Source organism: Falco naumanni, chromosome 3 (assembly GCF_017639655.2).
Source record: "Falco naumanni isolate bFalNau1 chromosome 3, bFalNau1.pat, whole genome shotgun sequence".
NCBI lineage: Eukaryota > Metazoa > Chordata > Aves > Falconiformes > Falconidae > Falco > Falco naumanni.
Genome location: NC_054056.1, coordinates 65587407 through 65607107, shown reverse-complemented (window position 1 = coordinate 65607107; position 19701 = coordinate 65587407). Strand labels below are relative to the sequence as shown.

Genomic DNA, 19701 nt, shown 5'->3' with positions numbered 1-19701 from the left:
TTTGGAAGAAGGGGCAGGCAATGCAGGAGGACTATAAGGATGTCTCAGGGCTGTGCAGGGAGAAAATTAGAAAGGAGAAAGCCCAGCCGGAACTCAGGCTGGCCACTGCTGCAAAAGGTAACAAAAAATGTTTTTACAAATACATTAGAAACAAAAGGAGTGCCAAGGATAATCTGCATCCTTTATCGCATGCAGGGGGGGAACATGGCCACAAAGGCTGAGGGAAAGGCTGAGGTACTCGGTGCTTTCTTTGCCTCAGTCTGTAATAGCAAGACCAGCTTCCCCCGGCTGCTCGGCCCCCTGGGCTGGAAGGCAGGGACAAGGAGCAGAACAAAGTCCCCACAGTCCGGGAGGAAACGGTCAGTGACCGGCTGCTCCACTTGGACACGCGCAAGTCTATGGCGCCGGGTGGGATCCACCCCGGGGTACTGGGGAGCTGGCAGAGGAGCTCGCCAAGCTGCTCTCCATCATTTATCAACAGTTCCGGCAAACTGGGGAGGTCCCAGAAGGCTGGAGGTCAGCCAGTGTGATGCCCAGCTACAAGAAGGGCAGGAAGGAGGATCTGGGAAACCACAGGCCTGTCAGCCTGACCTCGGTGCCGGGGCAGGTTATGGAGCGGGTCATCCTGAACACCATCACGGGGCATGTCAGGACACCCGGGCGATCAGGCCCAGCCAGCATGGGGTTATGAAAGGCAGGTCCTGCTTGATGAACCTGATCTCCTTCTATGACAAGATGACCCACCTAGCGGATGAGGGAAAGGCTGTGGATGTGTCTCCCTGGACCTTAGTAAAGCCCTTGACACCATCTCCCACAGCATCCTCCTGGAGAAACTGGCTGCCCATGGCTTGGGCAGGTGTACTCTGTGCTGGGTTAAGAGCTGGCTGGCTGGCCGAGCCCAGCTGGTGGTGAATGGAGTCACATCCAGCTGGGGACTGGTCACAAGTGGTGTTCCCCAGGGCTCAGTGCTGGGGCCAGTGCTGTTTAGTATCTCTGTTGATGATCCGGACAAGGGGATCGAGTGCCCCCTCAGTAAGTTTGCAGGTGACACCAAGTTGTGGGGGAGGGTTGACCTGCCGGAGGGCAGGCAGGCTCTGCAGAGGGATCTGGACAGGCTGGACCGATGGGACAAGGCCAACTGTTTGAGGTGCAACCAGGCCCAGTGCCGGGCCCTGCCCCTGGGTCACACCAGCCCCACGCAGCGCTACAGGCTGGGGCAGAGCGGCTGGGAAGCGCCTGGTGGGAAAGGGCCTGGGGGTGCTGGTCACCAGCCAGCTGGACGTGAGCCAGCAGTGTGCCCATCAGCGTCCTGGCTTGTATCAGAGACAGTGTGGCCAGCAGGACAAGGGAGGTGATTGTCCCCCTGTGCTCGGCACTGGTGAGGCCGCAGCTCGAATGCTGGGTTCGGTTTTGGGCCCCTCACTGCAAGGAGGGCATAGAGGTGCTGGAGCGTTATAATTATATGGAGACAATGGTGTTAAGATTATTGGTCTTGATTCTGCCAAAAGTTGCCTCTGTAGTTGCCTCTGTAGTATGATATGATTTTAATTGACAAGTGCTTGTGTCTTTTTTTTTTTTTTTTTTCCCCCTGTTAGTCCTTCTCCCATTCAGTGTGATGCATGGAGTGTGCTCAGAAAGTGAGAGAGCAATTCAGGAGGTAGCCGCCTCTCCATCGTTCGGTGTGTCCACTCCATACCATGTACTTTAGTGTCTGCTACCTTCCACAGTGACTGGGGCAGCATCCAGTAGTTCTGGCATGGGAAGAGAAATTACTGAATTTCTTTATTTTCGTAGAAACTTTTTTGTGTGTGTGTTTCGTTGCTCTTGTGATTGTTTGTTAATGTTATAAGCTGTAGGTGTTTGATGTCCATTAATTTGTTATTTGTTTTCCAGTATGTCCTGTCTGTCCTGAAATTTACCTACCCTACCCTTTTTCAAGGGTAAGTATTGTTTTAAGGATACAGTTGTTTAAAAAATTACTTTCATGAGTAAATGTCTTGCTGTTCCATGCTGAAGCAAACTTTAATAACTCTTGCTATTACTGGCTTTTGCTGTCTAGAGGGCTTACTTCATGAAGCCTTAGTAAAACATTCATTAATGTGTCTTGGTTAATTTTTAAACATCATGGTGGTGATGTAATTAAGATATAGACTCTGTCATTTCTCATTTTTTTGGAAGTCTTATGCTTCAGCATGGAAAGTAGCAATTATAGCACAGCCTGTATTCTTTGGAGATGGCACTCATGGGCAAAGTACAGATGTGGTGTAGTCTTTTACTGTGCTAATGAAAACCAACCTTAAACCCATCTTTAGGCATACACAAATACCATGTTGTTTATTTTCATGCTTAGCCTTTGTTGTGACTCTGAATCAGAAGTCACTGTCATATCTTAATGTTTATCATGAGAAATATAATGTTTTGTCAAGTATCCATATATACCATTAATGCCTTTAATAATTTGTGAGATGTTTAGTGAAAATCTGACCACTTAAGAGTCAAGACTTCCCCCATTTCTTCTGTTGAGATAATGGTAAAATCTGCAGACACTGGATATCTTGAATTCCTTTACTGCTGCTTAGCATGGCTTATATTTTTGCCTGACTTGCAGCCCCAGGAATGCAGTCAACTCTAGGAATAATTGCCTTGGGAATCTCCATTTTCTTTGAGTGTACTCAGCTTTGTTAAATATGCTTTCTTCGGTTTTGACACACATGGAGTCTCTCTTGGACAAGGCTTTTATCATTTGGGAAAGGGTTTTGAGTAGGGTATGTAAAATGTGTGGTAAATCAATAGTAAAAACCATATTGCAGAGCCAAGCCTTATGGTATCTGTGTTACCACACTCACTTCCTTTTTCTGTTATTTGGAAATGCATCTCAGCATCTTAATATTTTTCCAAAAGTTCTGGCTTTTAAAAGTGACCTTTCCTTAAAAATTAAGTGGCTCAGGTACACTTTCATTTAGAGCTATGACAGATGAGCAAAGGAGGAAAAGAATGTTATTCTCAGTTCATGCTGTTATTATTTGTTGTCATTGTTTTTGTTCCCTATACAATCTAAGACTATGTTGCATAGCGGTAAGCATCTGAAAGTGTTATTAACTTCTGACCTTAAAACTGAGACAAGAGGAAATTCTTCACAATAAAGTTGTGGGAATTAATCAGTTGCTTGGAGTAGAGCACGGTCAAGCCTGCAGCAAACATCAGGGCTATCTTTAAGCTCTCATATCTCCTCGTTTAAAAAAAGGTGGAGTGCGCTGTGATAGTAGCATTGAATCAATGAGCTTGCTCTTCTCTGACACTGTCCAACTGTATGTAATACTGCATAGACTGAATATTTGTTTATTCTGCATATGTGTGAGAGAGATTTTAAATAGCTGGTTAAATGCATTGCAATGAATGGGAATAATAAAACCACTGCTATACCTGTTACAGATGTTAATGTGATTTAACACTGCAATACAGTATCTCTGTCTGAACTATGGTAGTTGTTTAAGGATTTTCACCCAAGAAACATGAAATACCTCTCTGAAAACCACTAGCTTAAGGAAGAAGGAAGCTAATAACTTACTTTAAAAGCTTAAAAAATATCAGTGTGCATCACTACTGATTTTAAGTTATCCTCAAGCATTTCTAAGGCCTCACATACTAGCTCCATAATAGACTAAGGAACACCTTTAAGGTAAGGTAAGTCAGTGCAGAATGTATGTAATGGTTACATACCTTTTCAATGAGAAAACTGCAGTATTGTGGTTTATATGCAGGGTTATCTGGCTGTAAAGATGTTTTCTCTAGAGTTTCTGAATCAGAGGCTCATGCAGCATAACGATGTTATTGTTGATGACACTTCACGTGGTGCCTGCTACGCAAAATGTGTGTGTGTGTGTGTGAGCAGTCTGAGTTCAAGGGAGTTTTTAATCTAAGCCCAGCATGAAGAACCATGGGAAGTCTTAGAGCTAATGTTTGAAACTGTGAGGACTACACACGTCATCCTTGGGGCTTATTACTTCAGCTGGAGTGAGTCTTTGAATTCTGAAATAATGTTTATTTGTTAAAACACTAACAGTTTATGTATGAAAAGATAGTAATCTCTTGTCACAAACCTTGTCTTGCTTGATTTTCAGGTCATCGTGGCTGTAACATCACTATTATTATTGTTATTATTAAACCTTGTGTGGGGAGAGATGATAAAATGGAGTTTTTGGTAGGATGACTAAGGTAATTGTAGTTGATGGTAATTTATAAAACATTTTAAATGGGAGTGGAAACATCAGAATATTAGAAAATTTGGAAAAAGTGAAGGCCCACAAAAATGAAAGATTCAAAGGGGAATAATGTCATCCCTGGTAATCTAGAGAAATAGATAACTAGAGTCATGGGTGTGCTGTGAGAAATTCTGTGGATTCTAAGGTTGTATTCCACGTGGTTAACAAGAACAAACAAGCTGTTTTGCTTCTATTTCAGGTGGCAGACGTTAGTGGGTGGGCTTCTGCTTCACGTCTCCTGGAAGTTGGGCTGGGTGGAGATAAACTTGTGTTCAAGGTACTATAGGGTTTTCAGTATTTGCTAAATACTTGTTTTCTGTAGGTGGCTTATGATGTAGTTAAGTTGGTTGTGGAAGTTACTAACTTGCTAAAATATAAGTCTCTGTGTGTGTTCTGCTTCACAAGTGTGGGAGAGATCTTACGTTGTAGTCTAATCAATGTTCAATGACACGCACTTTTAACTGTATACTAATATAAAGTGGATTCAATTTAACCTTGATAAGACAATCAAAAAAGCATAGCTGTTAGTGAAAACTGTAAGGATAACTTAATCCAGCTATCTATCCACATCTTTTCCTTAGATTATGTTACCGTATTATAAGAGAAACCTTGGTAATGTTAGTTAACAACACTGACGCACCCTTTCCCAAAATGTCAGTGCAGTGAAGTCCACAAATGTGATCTTCCTTTTTCTGTAAGACCTGTGTCCCATAAATGGGAATCATTCACCCTTGCCTAACGCTAGCATTTATAACTGCACAGCAAGAGCAGCCGTTGCAGTACAGGATTGATATAATAATCAAGCTCCAAATAAAAAGATGCTCTGTAGACAAAGATCATCTGCTTGAGCTGAGTGTGACAGCAACTCAGGAAGAGTTGTCTGGCAGACTATACTCTGCTCAGGTGGATCCATTCTGCAGTATGGAATGTGGCATATCTGTATTTTGCAGAATGGTATAATTTAGAAGGTGTATGCCCACAGCAATTGTTGCATCTCCACTCTGGAGATACTAAAAACTTGACTGGACAATGAGCTGAGTAATGTGACTTCACTCTGGAGCTTGGGGGGATTGGAGTAGATGACTGCCAGAGTTCCATGCTATGTAACTTTTTTCAGTGATTCTGTATTAGCAAGTGACAACAGATGAGTTTTCTGTTTGGCTGGCTTGCAAAACCGAATCTCCTCGTTTGGAATGAAATCCTGCATGTATGTCAGAACAACCAGGCAATGTTCTGTTTTCATGTCCATGCAAGTGACTACATTACCACTGAAACTGAAGTGAAGTTGTAAATGGAAACAGAATTTAACTTCCTGTCTTTCATCCGCAGTGTAGATAAAACGAGGATATTGGTGCAAAAGCTGCCAGTGATATTGGTAGATACAAGATTAGGGTCCAAACCTTGCTGTAGTGGCAGTTACTGATATATAGATTATTATCAAATGTATATTGTTTATGCAGATTTTGTCTTCACAGAATAGTCTAAAGGAATTACAGCTGTCAGTCACATCCTTTTTAGTTCAACTTTTCATCACTAGACGATTACTTTTGCTTTAAATATGAAAGAAGTTGAATATTTTTTCCCAGCTTGGAAAATATACTTTCAATTTCTCAAAATCTTGGAAGACATTAAAAAAATGCTGGACAAGAACCAGTTTCTGCTGTTGAAAAGGATGTTTTTTTCCAAAAGTTTAGGCGAAAAATTAGTTCGGTTTTTGACGATGGAGGCTTCAGGCCACTAGATGTCAGTACACTGTAGGAAAAGTTTTTAAAATAAATCTTGAGGGACGTCTTAGCTAACACAGAATGCCTGTTGAAGAATAGACCGAATGAAATTACCAGAATTAATTGACGTGTTTTGGCTATAATTCAGCCAACTACTTAAGCATGAGTTTAAACCTGTCTTTCTTCAGAAGAATTAGGCACATGCTTTAATGCTTTGCTGAACTGGGCTTGTAGTATATATCTCCTGTATTAAAAAGAAACAAACAAACAAAAAAAACCACCAAAAAATCCACACCACCCAACGCCCCCAAAAAACTAACCGAACAAAAACCTCCCCAACAAACAAACATAATGTGTCAAAGCTTCTGTCTACCACTTCCTCTCAAGGTCCTTCCCTCTCCAAAGATGTTTTTTCTTCACCCTACCACTGGGATAAGAACATTTCTACACTCTTATAGAATATTGGTCTCTAAATCTATCTGTTGGCTTGTTTCTTTTGTGTATGTGTAGGATACTTAAGAATACCATATCGAGTCCCCAGTCTTGTCATGCTTCAAATAATGAACTGCCACCCATTTGCTTATTTCTGCAAAGTCCCAGTATTTCTGTCATGTGGACTGATTTCATATGCTTTCTGAGCCAGCTCGGGTTATCCCAAAGTGTCTCAGCAGAATTATTTTACTACACATAGTTCATCACCCTTTGTCTAAAGTCTGGAATCCTAGCTTCACAATAAAGACCAAATACAAACACATTACTCAGAGTGATTTCTCTTAGATTTTGTGGATATTCTGCTTTTCATCTGCTTCCCGCAGTACCTCCAGCTGTAATGGACTCTGTCACTGTCATTGTTGCGTGGTGACTGTCTGCAAAACTTGTATCCAAAACAAGGGCTCTGGGGAGCACAGAGGAATATGTGTAGCATCTGCATAGTGCTTCCAGTGCTGCAATATGCCACCCAGCTCCTGCCTAACCCTTGTAGTCGCATAAGTCCTGTGTGTTCTGGCATTTCTCATAGTGCTGAATTATCCCCACAGCTAAGCAGCAGCTCAGAGTCATGCTTAAATCAAAGCTCCAAAGTGTGGTTTAGGGGAACCTACCTGTTGACTTTGCTGGACTTTGGATCTAGCCCTACAACCACAAACTCATCAGTTCTTTTATGGCACTGAGCTTTCCTGTTTTGCATGTACATCGCTTTATTGCCAACATAAGAAGCTACTAATTGGTGTACATATCAGACAGATTGTTGCTGCTGACATGTTACATCAAACATCCATGCATTCTTTCTTTTTCAGTCCTGAAATTCCCACTCGGCAGCATAAAATTCTACCCTACATCATGGAAAAAGCATCTGAAGTTCTTTTCCATTACACTTCACAGTGTTGCATTGGAGATGAAGATATATTTGGGATTCCTAGAATTTAGTGGTGTAGAACATGAAAGAGTGATTGTTTTTATGTTTTAAATGAAAATTCAGTTTTCATTATGTGTCCCTTTCATCTTCCCAACCCTCCTTTCTTTTCTTCACTCTTCCTTTCTTCCATTTGTTGCAGTTCCAATAGGATGGGGGTATTTTTATTGGTGTCTGATGTGAATTCATTGGTAATAAGGCATGACAGTTTTAGATCCTGGTCTTGATGAAATTCCAGTTGAAGTCAATAACTTTAAAAGGAACAGTGTTTTATAAAAAATGCTGGTGACTACCCCAAAACCCAGAGCAAATATTTATACATGTTTTACTTTCATTCGAAGTGTTCTGATTTCATCGCTTAGTGATCTATTTTTCTTCTCTTCCATGAAGTGTAGTAGTGTAGAGATACATATAATTACATTTGAAGTCTGACATGCTAGTTGGAAGTGTAATCCAAATTAAGGAACTACAAGCAGTTTGGTTTTGTTTTGAGAACCAGCATTATTCGCTAACATTTTCTTGACTTTATTTCAAAGCTTGGGAAGAGCAAACGGGGGTAGCAGCGTCTTCAGTCCTGGGAAGCCTTTGGATCAGGCCTGTAGATCACTGCTAGTCCGTTCTTCCCTTGCTCAAAATCTTACATTATTTCCTCTGAAATTTACCACCTACGTCATCCCTTTTTCCCTTTAAGTACCAAGATCAAAAAAGGAAAAATGCAAATTCTGAAGCCCTCTTCCAGAACTGAAACCTGACCCTACTGCAATAACCGTGGCTAAAAAAAAAATAATCAGATCAATCTGATGACTTCATTCCTCCATTAGCTGTCAAACTGCCTCTGGGAGTTTGGCTTAGTCAAAGGAGTACCATTAGGAAATCTCAAGAGATAGGCTCCCACAGAGACAATCTGATCTTTAGGAAGAATGTCTTTGTAAATCTGGCTGAGAAATGAATGTGTGGGTGGGCAAGTGTATTTGTACATAGTGAAAATGTGTGCTGTCTGTGCAAGTGTACCATTTTATGCCTTCATTTGTCAGTTTTTCTTCCTTTTAAAGCACATCAAGGAAATTAGTTGAAATTTCTCTACCTTAAAACCAATAGGAGTAATTGCTATGAATTGCAATTGTAATTGCAAACAATTTTGGAGAGAGAGGAGCCAGGGAAAGACTAAAAGAAAGAAGATATATCTACAGATAGTTCCTATCTGGGATTAAGTGAAGTGATTAATTTTTATCTCAGACTTCTTTAGTAAATGGGAGGAATACTGAACAATCAGACAATCAATTTAATATGCACATCTTTGAAATTCATGTGCATATGTACATACTATTATATTCCTTGCAAGCAACTGTTGCTGACTGCATGTAAACAGAATATGGTAAAGTAATGGTATTTTAATTGTTTCCACAGGTCTGAAATCTTGTCGTGGCTTCCTGCTTCAGTACTTTTTGTGGGCATTATTTATGCTGGCTCTAGGGCACTGTCTAGATTGGTAAGCAATGCACAAATAGAAACCAGTTCTTTATTACCTCTACTTTATAAGCAAAGCACGTTACCTTAATAACAGATATTTAATGCTGTCCCTGGGTTGGGGGGAAAGAAGGGAAGAGGGTTTAAATAATACATACACTGTTAACGGTGCTAGAGCAGTGGCCCAATCCTACAAAGTGTAGAGCAGTATGAAAAAGTACATCTGTGACAGTCCAAAGCACTCAGCATCTCTCCAGAGTACTCAGTGTTTTGCAGAACAGATCCTCTGTGGTCTGAATTGTGCAAGCATGGAAGAAGCTGAAGAAGTTACTAGCTGTAACTTTGCAAAAGGGGGAGTGGGGCTGTGGAATCTGTGGGAAATCCTTCCAGAAAAAGGATGGAGACCATTGGATTTGAAAAACTAAATTGAAAGTTGGAAAGAGATTATGGCAAGGGTTAGATTAATCAGTTTTATGATCTATTTGAATCACAATAACCTACCAAATGTTTAGAGGATATCAAATCTGCTTTCATTAAAGTTGAATGCTTTTTACTTAAGTGATACAGTCTTTCCTAAAAAAAAAAAAAAAAGAGAATTTGTGATGTGAATTCTTAAAACGCAATGTTTTACTGCTGTTATGCCATCTGCAAGGCCAGATTCTGCACTAGTTCCCTTCTGCATTCTGTCAATGCATCTTAATCTAAGTCCAGAGCCAGCTTGCTCCTGCCAGCCGCTAAGCCACAGGGAGGATCAAAAGAGATTTTTTTACAAGGTTCTGCTTGTAGTGATCTCTTCAACATCCCAGTGGAGAGGTAGGGCAGAAAAGGGCAGAATATCTCTGTCCTCACAAACAAGGTTGGGGGCTTCATCTTGGACTCAAGTGATCTTTGGAAAGCACAGTCATGTGCTCAGAAGCCCCGTGCCTTCAGATTAGCTCTGTCTCAGGGTGATTGCATTTAATTCCTCTTGGTTCCTTGTCAAAGCAAGTTCCAATTGGGCTTCTTTGGTGTAAACTCAGCAAAGATCCCTAAGGAGAGCCCTGCCTGGAAACAACAATAAAGCCTTGGCAGCATCATCTTTTCTGCCTGCTCACCTGGGAGGTGAAGGAATGAATCACATCCTCTCTGCTATTTCTTCTTACTTCCTTGTCATCTGGTAAATCACCTTGTTTCCCTCCTGTCCCTGCTCTGGTCCTTCAAGAGTGAGGTGCATTGGAGTGGCAGAGTGGCTGTGAATGGTTTTGATTTGTATCCCAAATCTTTCTTGAGGTGCATGGCTTTTTGTTGTATGTCAATAAGGATTTAGAGGCCTAATTCTGTGGCCATTTTAGGAGGAAAGGGCAAGTAGTCTTAGGCCATAGTTATTATGTAGTGCCCTGCGCTGGGGCTAAATTCAGTGCTACATAGAAGCTTTTCTGACAGTAACTTTGTGTACAACAATTCTATGGCACAGGGAGAAGGAAAATGGACACTCCCGAACGCATACCTGAGTTGGCTCACCTCAAATCAAGTGGGTTTATTCCTAAAGCAGAAATAATGTGCACTTTTTGGATCAAATCCAAGGAGACCCACTTTCAAACACTCCTGTATACTGGCAGAGCTACAGTCTTAATCTCAGTTTGTGCCCCTCATTAGAGGTGCTGGCAGTCTCCCCTGCCCAGGAGTTCAGGGCTGGAGCTGGAGGAGGACTCTTAGCTCTGGACTGTGATGCATTAACAAAAGTATGCAGAGCTGTGAGGGGAGGTTTGTACAGAGTCTATTCACCCTGCTTGCCCAACCAGTAAACCTTTCTTTTTGTAAGCATTAAACCCACTCACAAATTTAGGAAATACATCAAAGGCAATAGACATATGGAGAAGGTTAACCGGGCTAGGCAAACTGGAGCCATTGTTGGCTCCAAAACGTATTTGGAAGAGCCAAAAGCAGGGAGGGAGGAAAAAAAATCCCCACAAATCGGCTTCACAAAGGAAGAACATAAATTCTGCTGTCAGCTTTCCTTGTGTATGGCTATTTCTTGTATTTCCTATTATTGTGTCAGGCTCAGGATGCTTATGTCAGATACGTCTGGTTTTATGTTCAGTTGTCCAGCAACAGGGTTGAGAATTGGTTTTCAGAACCAGTGAAGCTGGAGCTGACAAATTCATGACAGTTGTGTTTGAGTGGTTTTCATTCCTTGCTAATTTAGAGGTGTTAAAAGTTATCTTGGTGTAACTGCTGTGCTTATGGATCCACCCCAGTTGTCATTATGACTTAAAATGTTTAACTAGCGATGCTTATCTGGCTTTATGGGAAGGAAAAAAAAATCCAGAAAACACAGATTTCTGAGTGCAAAGTCAAATTTAAGAGATATTTGCTGCTATATCACCTGATACTTTAAAGGCATGGACATCACTGAGAAATTAACTCATTCTCTACTCATGTGATTTAAATACTCTACACAAGTGGGGAAATACTGCTTCCTACAACTGCCTTAGTCCTTAGATTATCTTAATCGGGGCAGAGAATTGCCTCTGTTTCAACTGTCTGAGACACCATGGATCTGATTTGGAGGAAGTGTTATGAACCACTAATTCTGGTTGGGTTTGCCTCGGGCAATGGGTGTTTGATTCATTATTTTTATCATTGAGGTTTGTTTCTTAATGATTTCATGTTGGGATGGTGTCCAGATACCTCAGTGGGTATGATTTCAACATCGCTTGTGTATGAACTATTACAAATCTACCCTAATATCAGGCAGCTCTTCCTAGCAGTAATTGAAAGCAATCACCTAAAATTATCTTGCCCGTAATTCTGTTGCTAGGAGTCACACTGCATTCATAGTACCAGTAGACAGAGATGGGAAGACTAATGAGAACTGTCTACTGTGGAGGCTGCAGATATTTGAACAGGGGCAAAACTAGAGGCAGAAACCTGGGGCAAATCTTACTGAGGTAACTGTGTACAAACAAACCAACTGAGCACTCAAAAGTGGGAGAAGAAGCAAGCCGGGTCAGCATTTAAAGATGCCTGTGCCGTGTAATAGTGACTGGAATAGGTCTACGTCCCTTTTAGGAGATGTGGCATAGGTTTACAGCTTAAAAAACAAAATGAAACACAAAACCACAAACATGTGGGACAGCTGTCCCTAAAAGGAGTGCCCTTTCCTATGTGTGTGACTTTTCCGGGTTGATTTGGACATTTTTGTTCTCTCCCAACGGCAGCCAATCCCGGTGTTCCTCACCATGCACAACGCGGCAGAAGTTATAACCTGTGGGTTCCAGAAGTTTGTGCAGAAAGAGGTAATTGATCTATTAATAGATACATTCAAGGTACCTCCTGTGATATGAACTGCCCTGTTACAAGACACCTGGTTTCTTTTAATATGGGCATTAGTGCCATGTGCTTTTCTAGTCTTGCTGTGATAGCTAGTCATTAATGACACCCAGAGAGAGCTTTGCTGTTGACAAGTATCTATATTGATGTTTTCTTTTCCCCTTTAGTTGATGAAACACTGCCAATGTGTATCACCAGTGTGATCGCATTTTTGAGACTGTCTTGGTCCTGCTTGTTTTTTTCCTTTTAAAAGTTAACATCCCTTCTCTCTCATGCCTCACGCAAGAATCTCATTGTTTGAGCTGCGAGGGAGGAGGACTGGGTCCTTAGATCTAACCAGTGTAATATATTTAGAGTATTGTATAATTATAGATAGATCACATCTCCACATGAAATGCAGGAAGAACAGTGCATTTTTTGATTTGTTTTGAATGCTTGAGAATCTATCCCAAGACCAGTTAAAGCTGGGAGAATAATTCCTATGCCTTTTAGTAAGAGCTGGGTTTTTTTCTCACAAACTGCATTGGGGATCCTTCTTTTTAGGCTGTGAAATGCTTTTCTAATTGACCAAAGAGTTGCTGTGTGAGGTAACACTGGGAAATCATTCATCACAAAGTTGTTTCTACAGTGGCCTCTGGGTTGCCCTGGAAGGGATCTTCCATTCATTACATCTGTTGTGTATATAGAAAACAAATAAATGGCCCCATGTTTGCTACTCCTAATAAAATTGAAGAGGTCACTGAGGTTATGCCTAAGTGACACAGCAGTGTGTACCATGGCATGTCCTTGTGGCATTGTCCTCTGATTAGTGTCCCTGTCAAAGTGTTTCATATTTTCCTTTCAGCTTCAAGTGCTTGACTCCTCTCTTTAAAAAAACCCAACACTATGGACAAGGATAATGCAAACACAGGTCTTTCTGGGAAGCTTCTGGGGAATAATTTTGCACCAAAGGATCAGGAAACTCTCATGAGTTCAGACCAAGACTGATTTGGTTGGGGTAGTACCTTATTAATTAAGGATGCTCAATATTTGAGTACATGCAATACCCAGTTCTGGTATAGTTCAAGTTGGTATAAAGTTCATGTCTGGTTTTAGGCTTACTTGCTGGTAAGTAATCTGAAAATATAAATCAAGTTGAACTAGGCTAATCTGTAATCCTGGTACTTTTTTTCAAATTAAATGTGTGAAGCACTGCTCAAATGTAATGGGGCTGTTGAATGTTGCTCGCTGGATTTTTCAATGTGTTTAGTGCGGTTAGATCAGCTGTCAGCACTTTCCTGGTTTTGGAAGGAGAAAGCACTATTTCACCATTTTTATTTTTAAATTTAAATTTTTTAATCATACTTTCTTTTTTACAGCAGACCTCTCATCTGAAAGTCTGTAGGTAAGCTTTTGAAACTGCTCAGATTCAGATTCAGACTTGTTTTGGCTCCAGCTTCTGCATTTGCTTCAGATAATGGCACACCAAAACAATGAAGAATGTAAGGCACATTCCCATGGGTGGTGAGCCTACATTGCAACATAGGCATAATTAAACATTTTTAAAATGTATTTTCTTTTTTTTAACAGTCGCTTAAATAGATACTTTTTTTTTCCCTTATGAAAATAAAAAAAGCTAGAAGGCCAGTCTTCCTGAATAACAAAGCAGTGCTTGTAAGAATGCTTTTGGAAAGCAGATGGAAACCAGGTTTGAAGTTCCAGTGGGTAATCTGAAACAGCAAGAGAAAGATAATTAATGTGATAGAAAATGGCTAAAAATACTTTTCCTGAGAAAGAAAAGGCGAGTGATATCCAGTCTGTGAAAATCATCCATATTAAGCTACACAACCTACCAACCCTCATTGGACCTAGTTTAGGCTTCAAAGAGGAGATAGAAAGGGACAAACAGAAGTCAGCCAGTAGTGTGTTTAAAGTCTCATTCTCCTGCCCCCCCTCTCCCCCCATCCCCTTGAAGAATGTATATTTGCTGTCCTCCACATTCTGTAATCTTTTAGCTGTACTTAAAGTGGAAAATGTTAGGTTATAATTTAGTGTACCTAGGGGCACCATCTTCCTAATCTCTCCCTGTTGTTTCCATTATCTGATTTACCGTGGCCTTGTTTTCACCGCTGGATTGTTGTCAAGGATACCAGGGTTTTTATCATCTCCATTCTGCCTTTTCCTACTCCCTAGAGAGCAGAAAAATAAGCTGCAAGAGCAAATGTTTGTTATTATTAACAGTGACAGTCCACAGAAATTCTGCATCAGTGTATTCAGTGTAGCCTGTAGAAATACTGACTCAGCCACAGGTTAAAAATTTATTTAATCCAAGTTGGTGGACTAGGGAAGGACTTGTGCTGTCCTTAAGGCATTTCTAGTGTAATACCACACACTTCCACTTTGCTCTGTGTTCTGGAGTTACACCATCACTTTTAACGGAGTTACCTCTGCTGGAATTGTTGTAATAGGCAATTCACCACAGTGGAAGAACTTTTTGGTAGCTATTCACAGCCAGAAATTTGTTGATTTTGGCTTTCTGAAGTGGCGTAGGGAAGCCAGATGGCAAGTGAGGAATAATATTCCCTACCAAAAACTTGTTTTCATCACTGCTGAGATGTTTTGAGCTGCTTCTCTTCTCATACCGCTTTGCCATGTATGAGTTATGCAGAATGCATGATGTAAAACTTAATTTTGGTGGCAGAAATTAATTTTTAAATATGGAATAAAAATTAAACAAATGAAATGTCAGTTAAAAATAAGTGGAATTGCCTATACTTTGCTGAGAGTACAAATCCAGGTGACAAGCTTTTGGTCTTTCTTTTTTTTTTTTTTTTTCCTTCTGCAGTGTTCTGTTCCTTCTGGTAGCAGCAGCGTGCCTTCCTTTATGTGACACACAGGTGAGCTCTGCTTTGTAAGCAGCTCTAGTGAAACCTTGATGTTTGACATCTTGTTAGCATATGAAGGATGCGGCTTTTACTTGTAAGCTAGGGTGGGATTCCTGTGAAGGAATTGTAAATGTTGCCTATTGCTATGTTGTAGTCTTGCTGCTTTTAACGTGTTTGCTTGGTGTGTTTACCATGGTAAAACCGCTGAGCAGTGTGGACACACAGCTCTTCAGTGAAAGTGGTGGCTGGGGAAACCACAGTTTAACTTCTTATAGGGCTTAGACCAAATCACTTAGGTTTGAATTAATTGCATGTACTTTCAGGAGGTTCCTAAATTAGCTTTGTAATCACTTTACATGCTTCTGTAGCTGCAGGAGAAAGAAAGGAGGTACCTCCAGGGAGCACTCAGTCCAGCAAAGATACATTACTTGGAGATGTTTTTCTCTTTTGGAGACTTAGGAAAGCTACTTCCTTGTTTTGAATACTTTAGTTAATATCTGAAGTCAGGTGGGATGAATCTGGGACCTTGTCTGGGTGCATCTGATCAAATGTAGACATCAGAAGTGTTGCACCTGCACTAGTTCCCTTCATAGTCCGTGGTACAGAGGAGGAACTTCTGGTGTGTAATTAGTCTGCCCTGGAAGCAGACATCTAAAATATGCCAGGTGAATTCCTCTCAAAAATGTTTATTTTTCCCCATTGATTGTGAAGAGAGCCTACCTTGCTGAGAGGTGTCTGTTTAAAGCACTCTTTTGGATACTTTGTGGTTAGTTGGAGCCTTAGGGAGCGAGACTGCTTAGCTACTGCAGAGGCTGAGGGGGGAGAGGAAACAAGACAAAAACCCTAGCTATGTTCCTCTAATTCTCTTGCCCCTCCCTGACAGCCAATACAAGAATATAAGACTAAACAGACAGGGGTCTGTATGCTCAGATTGTTTAAAATGCTGTACATACCTGAAAGAAATAGAACTATTCTTGCCAATGCTAGCTGAGAGCCTGGGTAACTGGCACATGCCAAGTCTCTAAGCAGGACAGGAAAAACTTCAGTCTTCCTAGTCTTTAGTGGACTTCTCTTTCTTTGTAGCATAGCTCCCACTCACTGCACTTGCTTTGTGAAGCTAACTGCAGGGAACTAGTGATACGTGTGTTTACATGAATGTGCTTTGATTTATGTAAATGTTCTTTATTGCAGTTTGATCCAAACGGTTATTTATGGGCTCTAATTCACTTGATCTGTGTTGGTAAGTCATTTTCTTTTGGAAAAAGAATTAGGAAGAGTAAATGAGTTGGAGAAATCTGCTTCATTGTGAGTTACTGATATTTGAGGTTCTTGATAAAGGAAACACTTGGAAAGAATGAAGAAGCTCAGTAAATATAAAAAAAGTGCATTCCTTTTATAGGTTTTACATCGAAAACAGCAACAGAATAGACTAGATATTGCAGTCAGTTAACAGTGGATGAGAAAATGCACATACAATTTTAATTAGCACTAAGCTTTTCTGGGAGTTTTTGGTGATTGCTTACTAAGAGACACCTCTTCCGGAGGAGAGAAGAAACATGAAAAAACCCAAGCAATAACTTGTAGTTAGAGCTTTATTGCTCACACTGATTTTATTTAAAAACTGACAAAAATATTCTAAAATATCACAGAATATGCTCCCAGATGAAGGATGTTGAAGTGTTGGGGGGGTTTTATGCAATCATATGCATTTGTAAAAATTTTAACAATCAGTTGCATAGCCTGTCATGTTTTCTTTTGTCTTTTTCAGACTAAACATGGATTTAGGTAAATCATAATTCTTCCCTGAAAAGCTAGAAGGTCAGACCAGAAAATCTGAAGAAAACAAGAGTAGTAATTTTAAACTAGGAGATTTGTGTCTTTTGGAGCAGTAGGCTGGATAATAGGGGACTTGTATTTGGTTTTTAGCTGTCCTATAGACTTACTGAGTGACTCATTCATATGTTAAGTCTTCTCTGCAAATTAGGGATGATTCCTTCTTTATTTTGTCTATTCATACTGTAAAATTTTCAGGGCAGAGTTGATGTGTTTATATCTATTTGAGTCTAGGGAGGTCTAGAGATACCATTCTAAAATGCTGTTAACATATAAATAAGAAATAATATTTTTTTTTCCTTTAGGAAATGTTAGGTGGTAAACACTGACTCATTTAGATAGAACAAAAAGCTAAGGATTTTTCACTTCAAATACTTGTTTGTTGTAAGGAGTGATGTTATTGCTTTCTCAAAGCCAAAAGGTCTCATTTGTAAAGCAGTGCTAGGCCAAGGAGGTGGAAAACTGCTTAGAGAATCTTCAGGAGTCCTCTTCTGTGTGCTTGAAATGTGTAGGAAGTGCCAACATAATGTTTATGTTCAAAATATAGCATCTTTCAATTTCTCTTGTTTTTGAGAGAAAGTTGTTGATATGACTGTTGGGGTTTTTTTTGTATAATTAGATTTCCTATCAACTGACAATAAAGATGTACAAGAAAGAGCAAACAGTTGAACTAACTTACTGCACAGTTAATCAAGACAGAGCACGAGAGAAAGGATGTATTCTACCCTTCAGCTTGTCTAATGGAGGCAGAATTGAGGACATCTATTACATAGTGTCCTAGTGGATTTGCTTTTCATGTTCTAGTTGTCTCTGTGAATCAAAAAAACCCAACAAAGCCTTGAAGAAAGGGTCTGAAAAAATAGAGCATGAAGCTATACTGTTCCTTCCTTGAGTGCTTGAAGCCTTTCACAGAATAGAAATGGGAGCTAATCAAGAGGTGGGTAGGTTAAGAATGTAAACAACCTGGAGACTCTAGAGCCGAGAGAACTCTGAACAGGAAAGATGGCTCAGAGCCAACAGCTGTAGGGGTCTACATAGATGAACACATCATAGAAGTTACCAAAAAAATGGGGTGGGCCGAAGAACCCATTCTGTAACACTTTTCTTCATGTGTTTACAGACACACAGACACTCCCTTGTAGTTGCTGTGACCTAGGAGATGTCTCTTCAGAAGGACTAATAGAAAGATGTAGCATGATAGTACTTTGAGATGACAACACTTTGAAAACCATTAATTTGAAATGAAGGTTCATTTTACTCATGTTTTAGGCATCCGTTGTGCCATGTTGCTAAACTATTTCAGAGGGGTTCCACGTCTACTGGTACCACAGCCAAACAAGTCGTTGTTTGTCAGAATGATTGCATGTTATGGCAATTACACATGTCATTTCAATTACAGGGGCTTACAAAGTATTTCACAAGTTATGGAAACCTGGCTCTTTAAGGTAATGTGTTTTGATATTCTTTTATAAAGAAAGAGATTGCAATCCAAGAGGGTTAGAGACACATCTACGTAGTAGTCAGGTAAACTGTAGTGATCTCTGCATTACTAGTGTGAGCTGGGCCACTCTTGATTAATCATTAATGAATTCTTTTACAAGAGGAGCCTTATTTATTGTTGATAACAATAGCCTGTGGTTATTGATAGTTATACTGCTAACTCGAACACTAAATTAGTTTTGAACAGTGTATCATCAAAGGATGATGACTCAGTTCTGGAAAAAGAACCCTTAATTACTGGCATGGGCACTAAGATGTTTGTGTTAGCCTTGAAAGCTGCATGGTTTGAATGTTTCAGTGTCTGCCTTTGTGACACGGTCTCAAAAGTGTTTAGCAGCTGGTGCCTTGCCACAGGAATGGAATAGCTGAGTACCTTAAAAACCTTGAAACCTTGCACTAATTCCACGTGTGTGTTAAAACTTCAGTCAGACAAGAATTGTTTTGAAAGCAGATGGCATTACATGGTCACAGTGTCTATAATCTGCAGTGGTCTGTATGGATGGAGATGGATATGTTGGCACTGCATATTACATATATGTACATAATACATGTGTGTATAGAATATGGATAAGCTCATTTATTTCAAAACCATTTTCCGTCTTTATTTAAGGAGTGTATATTTTAGTCAGTCTCACTTTATCTTCACTTTAAATGAGACTCCCAATGACATAGTAACAACAGAAATAATATGCAAATGTGTAAATTAATAAGCTGATCAATATAATGATAATATAATATTGATCAATATGGTTATTATGCATATAATTGTATTACCTAATCATAACATTGTGTCATATGTTATATAATATTAATATTATGTAATATTACAGTGTTATAATACTACTTAATATGCTGATCTCTTACACTAAATGAATGGCATTACTAAAAGAACACCTTTTTTTCTTTCCCTCCTCTCCCAGTGACCTGGACCAACAGTACATCAACTATGTATTCAGGTAAAATGAATAAGCCTTTGATACGCCATTGCTGGTTTTATGTGGTATATATTTTCATTTTCAACCGTGGCTTGTTTGGTAACTCATGTCTACCACTACTTAAATGTATTTATTTAGCAGGACATTCACTGAAAGAATAGTGCTAAGCTGGATGGCTTAGCAGCTGAATTTTTTTGGCTCTGGTTATAGGTGGACATGCCAATATTCACCTGGGGAGGTAACGAGGTGTTAATTATGAATTTTTTAACAACCATGTGCAGAAGTGATCTATCATTTCCAGAAATAATATTTACAGAGTAACTCCCTGGCAATCCCCCACTTCAGAAAATAAAACTTGTACAAAATTGCTAGGAGGGGAGGTAGTGATTACAA

General features: G+C 40.0%; 1 protein-coding gene across 5 annotated transcripts in view; it reads left to right on the top strand.

The window, feature by feature from the left end:
* Positions 1-19701, top strand: part of TMEM241 (transmembrane protein 241) — a 61873-nt gene that overhangs the window by 1769 nt on the left and 40403 nt on the right. For 4 of the 5 annotated variants that reach the window (XM_040585558.1, XM_040585561.1, XM_040585559.1 and 1 more), the window contains exons 2-10: positions 1894-1940; positions 4462-4539; positions 8805-8886; positions 12065-12142; positions 13535-13560; positions 15001-15052; positions 16232-16280; positions 18273-18318; positions 19294-19329. In XM_040585558.1, coding sequence (XP_040441492.1) covers positions 1894-1940; positions 4462-4539; positions 8805-8886; positions 12065-12142; positions 13535-13560; positions 15001-15052; positions 16232-16280; positions 18273-18318; positions 19294-19329 — 494 coding nt within the window. The remainder of the gene's footprint in view (positions 1-1893; positions 1941-4461; positions 4540-8804; positions 8887-12064; positions 12143-13534; positions 13561-15000; positions 15053-16231; positions 16281-18272; positions 18319-19293; positions 19330-19701) is intronic. The other variant, XM_040585557.1, reaches the window with a different exon arrangement.